This window comes from Ictidomys tridecemlineatus, chromosome 10 (genome assembly GCF_052094955.1).
Source record: "Ictidomys tridecemlineatus isolate mIctTri1 chromosome 10, mIctTri1.hap1, whole genome shotgun sequence".
In the NCBI taxonomy this organism is placed as follows: Eukaryota; Metazoa; Chordata; class Mammalia; order Rodentia; family Sciuridae; genus Ictidomys; species Ictidomys tridecemlineatus.
The window spans coordinates 110,345,820-110,356,973 of NC_135486.1; the positions used below are offsets into that span (position 1 = coordinate 110,345,820).

An 11,154-nucleotide genomic window follows, 5' to 3' on the forward strand; every position below is an offset into this window, starting at 1 on the left:
GATCATTGTTTCTCATTCCATTCATTGAACCTTGATTAAAAACCTTTGATTTAAGCTGGGTATGCTAGTGCACACCTGTAATTCCAGCTGCTCAGGAGGCTGAGGCAGGAGGATAGCAAGTTCTAGGCTAGCCTGGGCATCTTAGGGAGACCCTGTATCAAGCTAAAAAATAAAAATGTAGCTCAGTAGTAGAGTTTCCCCTGCATTCAATCCCCAGTACAACAAACAAACAAATAACAATAGCTTTGATTTAACCTCTCCCAGTCCAGTCTTCTCTGTATCCCTACCTCACAGCCTTATGTGAGGAACATATGATGAGAGATGCAGAAGCATTCTGTGTTAGTGATAAGGACATGACTGTGAGGAATTTAGCTTATGTTTTATTCTTGATTATGAAGACTTAATGTCACCAAGACACCCAAAGTGATGTAAGCAAGCCCTACCTCTGTTAGGATATTCCTTCTAGTTTGTCAATCAGCCTCTGCAGTCTGTCCCTGTTTCCCTCCACAGCTCCCGGAGAAATCCTGCTTCCGGCCATCAATTCCTTCCTGATTCTCCTTCAGCTGAGCTGCCATGCCTGGTGGGTACAAAGGGGAATGTGGGGACGATGTGGACCCAATGCCCTTCCTGGCACCTCCCGACAAGGAGAGGATAGAAGCCATGAACAAGCCATACGACATCAAGAGGTCCTGCTGGGTCAAAGACGAGAAGGAGGGCTTTATTGCTGGGGAGATCCAGTCTGAACAAGGTGACCAAGTCACCGTGAAGACCATCACCAACCAGGTGAGTGGAGAATAATCTCTGGGAAGAAACCGAGTGTTAGGGATGGCAGGGACCCAGGCCTCTGCTGCATACACTTTTACTCAGTAGGCAAAAAAGAGTAGATGTCCCTGAGTCCCCCATCCTGGCTTTGATTCCAGACTCAACTATACTCAAGATATGTGGCCCAGGGTAAGACACTTTCTGTCACTAAACTTTGGCTCCATCAGACTGGGGATTCCAATGAGATAGGATATAGGAAAGTACTTTGGATACATGATTGTAAGGGACTGTCATGATAGTCATTTATCTTTAAAGTTCCAAGCACCTCATACATGGAATTTATTTTCTAAGAGTAAAAGTGAACATCCCACCAACATACAGTCTAACCTTGTGTTCCATGTCCCATGTTGAAATAAGAAATGTAGGGCAAGGCTCAGACAACCATGGCTCAATAAGCTGTTCAGCAGCATGAGTGACAGGTGGTGAATCCTGAGCCCCTTGCTGCTGCTGCTGCTGCTGTGCTAGACCCAAGCTGGCTCACAAAGGCCCAACAGGAAACAGTCAAGGGCTTCACGGCCAGTTGTGTTAAACCTTTGGTATCTGATATCAACCATGGTGGAAGTATTTTCACCACTGAAATTGGCAAATGCTACAAAATCATGGATTTCTACATATATACCTCCCTCTGTTGGTTTACCAACACACCACTTTCTCTGCTAGTCCATACTATGTCTGATGATGAGGTATGACTTGAGAAAGTAGATAGAAAATTTGGTTTATTAAACCCCTAACTCACTTCCTCCCGCTTGGCATATTCCTAGGAAGAGACTTGACAGTTTTTGAAATCCTTTTGACAACATTTGGATGCATATTTAAGGAAAACAATCAATTTATTTGAGCATCTGCAGTGGACAAGCCAGTCAGCCAGGTGTGGGGTAGAAAGAACAGAGCCTGTCTCACCACCTGGCCCCTAAGATGAAGCCAAAGTCCTTCTCTGTTGGAGCTCAAAGCATGTGGGTGAGGTCCTTAGATCTGGAAACTACTGGATAAGAACTCTGATTAAAACCCAGCTTGATTTTCCAGAGGGGTGGTGTCCATTACTGGGCAGATTTTTCAGAACTGTCAAGACTTCAAATTATCTGCCTATTGTACTCATAAATTATTAAAAGTCCCAGAAATCCCAGTATGTATTCAGGCCTCACATCTAAGGCTGCCAGCTACCAAAAGATATTTGCTTTTTGGATCACGTGTCTTCCTCTTTGGTCTCAGATTCTGAAACTGAAAAGCTGGTGCTAGTTTTCATTTACAGATGAAAAAAAATCAGGGTGCCTCACCCAGGAGTTAACATACCATTCAACAGCATTCTTTGCTGTTTTCATTTTTTGTCTTTTCTGCTTGCTTGTTTTCAACTTGATCCTTCAAGGTGATTTGGTGGGAGCAAGGAAATGCCTCCCCCCCTCCCCACTTCTCTCTCTCTCAATGAAAAGTTCTTTAAACTTGCTCTCCAGGGAGAGTTCCAAAAGACATCTCTGCAAAGTGTCTCTGGGAGTAAAGAGCAAGCTCTGATCAACTCCCAGTATGAACTTAGCTGGCAGAGAACGCATGGCCCAGAGGCACTCCGCACCATAGGGAGGGAATGTGATCGCTTACAAGGTCTTTTTTCATGACCCCACTTAGGTGTGTATCATTCTCCCAACAACCAGCTATTGTCTTCCCTACTTCAAAGGGGACACAGTTAAGGCTGCTATGGTCTCTGAAGTCCTTCCCCATCCCAAGTCACACAGTGGGATGTGTCTGGATCAGGAGCTGGACCCCCTGGATACCTCACTCCAGCTCCTTCCAGGACACCAGAGGATGTGTGGGACCCTGTGATGCTGTCTTAGCTATAAAAGCACTATTTCCTAATGCACATGCTGCTGTGTTTTGACCCTCCAGACACTCACTATGAAGAAGGATGACATCCAGCAGATGAACCCACCCAAATTCTACCAGGCCAGTGACATGGCAGACATGACCTTCTTGAATGAGGCCAGTGTCCTGGACAATCTTCGCCAACGCTACACCCACATGAGGATCTATGTGAGTAGCAGAGTTTGGGGATGAGGGTGGGGAGGAGGGAACTTGTCTTCCACGCCTCTTTTGATGGGGTGGGGCAGCTACTGTACTCTTCCAAGCTCCCAATGTACATTATGACTCAGAAGAGGGCACAGGGATCATAGTTTTGTTGTTGTTACAACTTCTGCCTCAGGCTTTCAGTAAACTCAGTGATGGCACTATCCCCATAGACAGCTGAAAACTTTCAGCCAGAAATCTTCTTCCTCATGTCCCCCAATCCCTCAAAACCTCCAATAAAAATATCATGTCCCCCTAGTGATTTCAGACATTTTTTTAAAAAATAATATTTATTTTTTTAGTTTTAGGTGGACATTTTTAATTTTATTTTTAATGTGGTGCTGAGGATCGAACCCAGTGCGTCATGCATGCTAGGTGAACACTGTACCACTGAGCCACAACCTCAGCCCCTCGGACATCTTATTAGAAGTCCTTTTTCCTCTATCCATCTGTCCACCCATTTATTCATCCATCCATCCATCCAATCACTCATCCATCCATCCATTCAGTCACCCAACTTTCCATCCATCTATCTATACATCTATTCATAGATCTATCCACCCATCCCTCCATCCATCTACCTTTCCACGCATTCATCTATCCATCCATTTCTTCAACAAACATTGAGGAAATGTGACTTAAATGCAGCCCTGGGTCAAACATGAAGTGCATGCCTATAATCCCAGCAACTCTGAGGGTTAAGGAAGGAGGATCACAAGTTCAAGGCCAGCCTCTGCAACTTAGTGAGACCCTAAGCAACTTAGTGGAATGCTGTCTCAAAATAAATAAAAAGGGCTAGATATGTGACTCAGTGGTTATGCGCCTGAGTTCAATCTCTAGTACAAAAAAAAAAAAAAGTGCATTCCCCGGGGACTTAGGAAAAACAACAGACTGCATCCTTGAAGAAGTTCAGTTTCTGTTCATCTGAGGTGATGAGAAGAGCAAGCTACAAGCAGTCTGCTGAGTGTGTCTAAAAAAAATCCTCAGACAAAAGGATTTTTTTTCTTCCTGAAAGTGTCAGTAGCTAAATTCCACAGTGGGTTGTCTAAGGAAGTTTGATGTTTTCCTCTTTAGATGTGGTAGGAATGAGTGAGGTGGGGCCTAATTGCAAAGTCAGGGTTGCTGGGGATCTCCCCTCCCCAGGTCTGTGGTTATAGCCAAGATGGCTGCTGTGCTCACCGGTCTTGTCCAACTTTAATACTATTTTGCTTCTGGATTCAGACCTGTAGAAGCACCTAGCCCGAAGTGGTACTGAAAGATCTCTGGGAAACTGTGACAGATATTTTCTGGGTCTGGAGGTTATGGAGTGTCCCTGAAACTTGGGTCTGGGAAAGAACTACATCCATCCCTGGTTAATCCTGGAGCCTGGGCTGAGGATGTTGGTGGGTTTGATGGTCAAGCTTGGGGCTGAGGCTTACTTTGGACCATTCTATAGTCAAGCCCTTGTTCCTGGTGGGTGGACACACCATGTCATTGGATTAAGGAACTGTAGACTCTGCAGAATGTGGCCTGAGGGACTAAGGCAGGGAGACACCCCTTAAATTAAAGCACCTCTGTGGCAGGTGGGGGCTGAACCCCAACTACTTCCCTCGGGTAACCCTCCTGACCAGGACAGGGACACAACTGGCTTCTGGGCTGCTGCCTGCCCCGCTCCCAGCTGATACAGAGCTGGAGGTAAAGAGTGACTCAGTGGCCACAGTTCCAACATGAGACACCGTGTGTCATGCTCTCGACACGTCAATGGGTTTTCTTTATCTCATTTCTTTTTCTTCCAGTTCTATTTAATATTTCGTTTTAAAAGTTCAACATATCACAGATATGCTAAAGAGAAACTAGATTTTTTTTAGATTTTCTAGATTATTTTTAGATTATTTTTTAGATTATTTTCATGTGGGCTCAAGTAGAAGGTCAAGTAGAAGCAAATGAGGTTGAATTGAAAAGAGGCATAGACTAGAGGCATTGGAGGTCATTGTGACGACCAAACAAAGAGAAGGGAAAGTTGGAGACCCATTGATTTGGCCATTTTCTGTCCTCATTTATTCTCCCTTCCCTCCAATAATTTCTTTTACTACATTGGGGTTTTTTTGTCCTTTATTTTTAAGTGGAACTATTTCTTACAAAATTGCAGTCTTGGAGCCAAAAGAGAAGTTGGGGTTTCTTTTCAAGAATAAATTAAACCCAGTTGCCCACCAAAAGGGACCTGGGTCTACAAAGTGCAGACTCTTGTGTCTGTTAAAAACACCAGAAATCTCTCAGGGAACTCTCAGGGGAAATCTCCTAGATAATTAAGTGGGAAAAAAACAAGATATAAAGTAGCATTATAAAGCATTATTTTTGTTTGAAAAACAGGGAGAATGTGTCTCTGAGTTTGCTTGCATATACATCCACAGCCATAATGGAAAATATATTTTTAAAAAGGTAACAGCAGCACTTACCTGTGGCAGGAGAAAGTTGGGCATCCAGCAGGTTGGGGGGACTTTTTTGCTGTGGATGTGTCCATAGAGTAACTGTGTTACCTATTTATATAATTAACCCAAAAGAAAATGAAGCAAATAAGTATTAAGGAGAAGTTTTGTTTTGCTTGATGAAGAGATTGATTTTTTTTTTTTTTTGCTCTCCACTTTATCTGTCTCAGAGAAATCAGTGGTTCTCTCAGTCTGCTCAGAGGTAGATAGGCTGGGACCCTGGGGGACCTGAGGGAAGAGGGCACCAGGAGGAAGGGTCAGCTAACCGTCTTCCTTCTCTCTCTTCACCAGACCTACTCGGGCTTGTTCTGTGTGACAGTCAACCCCTACAGGTGGCTGCCCATCTATGGGGCCCGGGTGGCCAACATGTACAAGGGCAAGAAGCGCACAGAGATGCCACCCCACCTCTTCTCCATCTCTGACAATGCCTACCATGACATGCTCATGGGTGAGTGGGGTGGGGTCTTCTGGTACCAGGCGGGGGGGGGGGGAGACAAGTTTTTCTTGGCCCTTGCAGCTCCAAGTACATTAGGACCTGACCCCAACCTTGACCTTGAACTCCCCCACCTTCCCATTCCAGTTGAGATTCTTTGCCACCCTGGAGCAGCAGCTGCTGCCCGTGGTTTTAGTACCAGGTACCTGTCTGTACACTGGACACTCACCAAGCAGCAGCCCCAACTTATGCCCTGTCTTCACAAACCTATGGGATGCTGTCGACACTTTTTTTTGGGGGGGGGGAGGGGTACCAGGGACTGAACTCAGGGGCACTCAACCACTGAGCCACATCCCTAGCCCTATTTTGTATTTTATTTAGAGACGGGGTCTCACTGAGTTACTTAGTGCCTCACTAGTTGCTGAGGCTAACTTTGAACTCACAATCCTCCGGTCTTAGCCTCCTGAGCCACTGGGATTACAGGCTTGTGTCACCACGCCAGGCTAGGTTGACACTCTTAACCATTACCTGTATGATCTTTGCTGTTCTTTGCTGGTAGATTGTCTCCCTTAAGTTATTTTTAAAAAATTGTACTTGTAAATGGACAGCATGCCTTTATTTTATTTGTTTATTTTTATGTGGTGCTGAGGATCAGACCCAATGCCTCACACATGCTAGGCAAGCGCTTTGCAACTAAACTACAGCCCCAGATCCCTTAGGTGATTTTTATGGCCATTTCTCTTGATGTTGATAGTGACTGGGTAGTTTTCTGACTGAAGAAAGCAGCCTGGTAGAAATGGAGTGGCTGGTAAATTCTTCACCCTTTCCACAAAAGTATATGATGTAGAGATGGGCATATGGACTCAGATGCCACAGGATCCTGGGTTTTTGGCTTCCAAGTGTGGACAAGGCCACTCTCGAAGCTGGGTGCAACTCAAAGAGGGCTGCTTGGTTAGGCTACTGTCAAATGCCTACTTTCTAAATGTCTCCTAATTACATCTTCCTCCTTGCTGTTTTCTTCCCCACAGATCGTGAAAATCAGTCTATGCTAATCACGTAAGTGTCTCTTCTGTCTCTTAGTCTATGTACATATAATTAGGTCTGTGCCTTACACATATAATTAAGCCTTCTCAGAATTAATTGGGGGACTTTTACGAACTCTGCAGGCAGTGAGTGGGCTTGACAGGGCCACCGAGGCTGTGCCTGCTAAACCTGTGGGAGGATCCTGTCCCCCAGGCCTCCCCATCTGCTTGAATGTCCAGGCTGGGGCGTGAGATGGGAATAGAATATGCACTTTTCTATGGTTTCCCTTGTCTACGATCAACACTCCTCTCCTACTTTCATGTGACCACTGTTGTTTTTCACCTGCAGTGGAGAATCTGGTGCTGGCAAGACTGAGAACACGAAGAAGGTCATCCAGTACTTTGCCAATATTGGAGGAACTGGAAAACAGTCCCCAGATAAAAAGGTAGGGCCTACCGGGTAAATTTGGGGTCAAGGGCACCATGTAGCAGAGCCCATTTCGTTCTTCTTGGCCATTTCACTGTTGATGAGATGGAGCTTAGAGAGAAGTGACTTGGCTGGGGTCATACCAGGAGGAGGCAGCCACAGACCTTGGTTCCTGTCCCAGAAGGATAGGGGCAGAGGAGAAAGGGGAACACAGCCTCTTCATTAAGCTGCCTCTGTAGGCCCTGGCTGCCCCCAGGAACACAAGGATCATTACCTGGGACAATCACTGCTTTAAAAATTTGACAGAGAATAGCAGAGCCTTGGAGGCAGAAATACAGAGAAGAAAGGTTTTGGGGTTCACTCAGTGGTGTCTTCACCATCAGCAAAATATGGGAACAATAGCTAAGAATCAAGGTTGTCAGTGTCCCCAGGCAGCCCCCTTCCAAGTCACAGGGCCACAGAGGGACAGGTTTTCCTCAGGAGTGGCCCTCCTCCCAGGGCAAGATCTATATCTGCCCCCAGCCCTGATTTCCCAGCCTCCCTATGGTCGTTCTCCTCCTGGGTTCTGTGCACATAAGCCATTGCCCTTTGCAAGATCAGCCCCTCAGCCCTGGGTCCCCAGACAGCAACTGACTGATCACCCCTCCTTGGGTTTCTTTCTGGGCCAGGGGTCCCTGGAGGATCAAATCATCCAGGCCAACCCTGTGCTGGAGGCCTTTGGGAATGCCAAGACCACCAGGAACAATAACTCCTCTCGCTTCGTAAGTGTGAGCAGTAGCATGGGCTTCCCTGGGGTGTAGGGTGGGAGTGGTGAGCCCATTCCGGGTAAGAAAATGGAAAATTAAGGTGACGAGGATAAGGCAAGTCGGGGCATCTCCTTCCCAGAGGTTTTAGGGAGTACCGCTCTGGGTCTAATCAGCAAGCAGAACCCACTTGCATTTGCTCAAGGGCACCAGACTCAGCTACAGGGTGATAGAAGGTCTCAGGAGTTCATGTCTCTGAAGCCAGAGATTCATAGCAGCAGGAAGCTGGGGGTGGGGGCCTTCCTCCAGGATGGAGGGATCTAGGAGAGGGTCCCTGGTCAGACTCTGGAACTAGTGGCTGTAGGGTTAGGGTTCTGTGAGCTGAGTCACTTCCTGAGGTTCTGCTCATGGCAGAGCAATCCCAGCCGTCTCTCCTCTGCCACCCCAGCCTCCCAGGGGCCCCTCATTGAGCCTAGGGACCCTAGAAAACAGGCAGAGATGGGGGCAGGTGAGAAAAAGAGGTGATGGAGAACAGACCCAGGAGAAGCCTGTTCCCGGGAATGTTTATTCATGGTCCTGACACAAGTCAGGGAGAGGAATGGGATGTCCCTTGATAAGGAAACCCCAGGCCACCTGGTTGGCTGGCCCTACTTCCACAAGGCCTGGCCTCTAAGGTAGAATTCCAAAGGGTCCCAGCCTCTCCTGCTGAGCGTGTCTCTCCCCAACAAGTAACCCAAGACTCAAACCCCGGATCTAGCTCCAACCTGTCCAACTCCTTCTCTGCCCATTGTCATGGGACATCACAGCCCCAGGCAGAGCCTGGTTACATTCCCCTGGGAATCCCTAGGGGCTGTTGACAAGTGTCCCCAATCTGAGCCGACTATTGTCCTACAGTATGAGCCACCGCCCTCACATCTTCTCCCCTGTCCTTCCTGCTCAGGGCAAGTTCATCCGAATCCACTTTGGGACTACAGGCAAACTGGCCGGAGCTGACATCGAGAGCTGTAAGTCAGGCTTCTCCAAAGCAGGACCAGCTGTGTCATTTGTGAGGTTCTTTGTTTTTGAAGCCTTTCCTTTTGAGTACAAAGCAAAACTGAAGGATCATTGTTTTTTTGTTTTTTGTTTTTTAAATAAGAAATTCAAAACAGCCACAGAGAAGCATAAAACAAAATGCATCAGAGGCCCTTTCTGAGGGTCACCTGTCAAGGGCTCTGGGCTCCCCTCTTTGGCAGACAGGCCCCCCCAAGGCTGTGTGTCTTGGGGAGAGGGAAGAGTGGGGCCCTCACGGGCAATTTCACTGGGCTATATGGAGACAGTAGTGCCACTTTCCATGGGACCTGAACTCCAGATGGAATGGTCCTCACAGTGTCCTTGCTTTTCAGATCTCTTAGAGAAGTCTCGCGTCATCTCCCAGCAGGCAGCGGAGAGAGGCTACCATATTTTCTACCAGATTCTCTCCAATAAGAAGCCTGAACTTGTCGGTAAAGATCCTGTGTCCATCTGCCTGCCCCAGAACAAGCGTTTCCTCTCTTGTCCATATGAAAAGATTCCCATGTGCGAAAGGTCTTGGGTCGCCCCTGTGGTTCTTGGTGATCCTTTTGATTTAGTTACAGGAACCACTGGAGCAGGGAGCTTCCTCGGGGTTCTGCTTGCACTTCTCATTCTTATAGTAGTCAAGGGACACTGCACACCTTGGTTGTCCCATTTCACGGATGGGACCTTGGCATGCCTGTGATTCATGGCTGAGGTGTAGACCTGGGAGATAAAGCTCTAGACTCTTGTCTCCAACCTGCTGCCCCTGAGCCTGATGGTCAGACAGCAGCACAGGGGTCAGACTGGGACCACGCTTATCCCAGGACCAGTGCTTGCATGAGCCATAACCACAGACCCAGCCCACACTGGTGCATAGCTTGGAGAGCAGAGTAACTCACCCACTCAACTGGATGCCCTCATGCAGGCACTGACATGCTCAGAAATCCATGGCAGACCTGCTCAGGAAATAAGGTGGGAGGAGGGATGAAGACACACTTTCTAACCTGGGTACTGGGTACCACAACCCACCCACAGGTAGGCTTTATGTGTGTTGAACCAAGTGGACTTTTAAATCAATGGATGACATTTTGAAATTGGGAAATTTCACATAAAAAAAAAAACAATTTCCTGGTTTCTCTTAGAATAGCAGAAGAGCCAGTACCTCAGAGCCTGTCCTCCCACTAATCTGGGAAGCTGAGTGGTGGTGGCCCCCTGGCTGCCGCACCAGCTCTCTCATTTACCATGCTCCCCACCAAGCCCTGTTGCCTCCCTAACATTGGAGCAAATTGGTAGCCATCATTTATCTTCCTTCCTGTGCTATAATTTTTTTAATATAGTAGAGATACAATGAAAGGAGAATATTTATTGTACTAGCTCCTCTTCCAAAAGTGAACAATTAAAAATGTGAGACCAAGAGAGGCACACATCTGAAGGAAGCTAGAAAGGAAGCATGCATTTTTGTAAAAGCAACAACTTTCTCATGTGCACTCTATGCCAATGGTGGTGTTGCTCAAGGTCGTTGTTATGTTACCTTCTGCATTAGAATGTGACCTGCTTTTTATAGGAGAGGAGGGAGAAAGATATAAATTTACTTATTCCCCAAATTATCTACTGGGTGCCTACTAGGGGCCAGTGACAGAGGACACAGCCAAGTTCCTGCAACCCTCTCATGGCCCTAAAGCTCCTTGTGTGATGTTGTTCCAGTCCCTCTGTGACTCCAGGTGATCCCACCATCATGGCTGGCCTGCGAAAGGCATTAAGAGACAGGGATTAGAAATGAAAGAGAAAATAACCAGAGGTCACCAAGTTGCTAACTTGCTTTGCTGTTCTCGGTAGAGAGTTTGCTGCTGGTCCCCAACCCCAAGGAATACCACTGGATCAGCCAAGGTGTCACCATGGTGGACAACATGGATGACGGGGAAGAGCTACAGATCACAGATGTGAGTGGGTGTGGCTGGCAAAGAGGAGGGAGAACCAGGACAGAAGCTCTAGGGCCTGGTGTGCACCAGAGCTAGGTGGGGGTGAGGGTGGGGGTGTCAGACAGCAGCTCAAAGTCTTGCCTGTAGATTTCTGAGGTGGCACCTGGCATTCATCCCCAGCCTGTTGTAGCAAGTAGAGTTTCTCTTTCAGGCTTGAACTAGGATTCCACAGGACTTAG

The 11,154-nt window shown here is 47.2% G+C and overlaps 1 protein-coding gene across 1 annotated transcript in view; it reads left to right on the forward strand.

Moving 5' to 3' along the window:
* The first annotated feature begins 542 nt into the window (after nt 1-542).
* Myh16 (myosin heavy chain 16) overlaps nt 543-11,154 on the forward strand; it is a 59,131-nt gene continuing 48,519 nt past the window's right edge. The window contains exons 1-9 of the mRNA XM_078023727.1: nt 543-783; nt 2,698-2,841; nt 5,631-5,787; nt 6,801-6,828; nt 7,144-7,240; nt 7,890-7,982; nt 8,905-8,968; nt 9,347-9,445; nt 10,833-10,936. Coding sequence (XP_077879853.1) covers nt 574-783; nt 2,698-2,841; nt 5,631-5,787; nt 6,801-6,828; nt 7,144-7,240; nt 7,890-7,982; nt 8,905-8,968; nt 9,347-9,445; nt 10,833-10,936 — 996 coding nt within the window. The 5' untranslated portion in view covers nt 543-573. The remainder of the gene's footprint in view (nt 784-2,697; nt 2,842-5,630; nt 5,788-6,800; nt 6,829-7,143; nt 7,241-7,889; nt 7,983-8,904; nt 8,969-9,346; nt 9,446-10,832; nt 10,937-11,154) is intronic.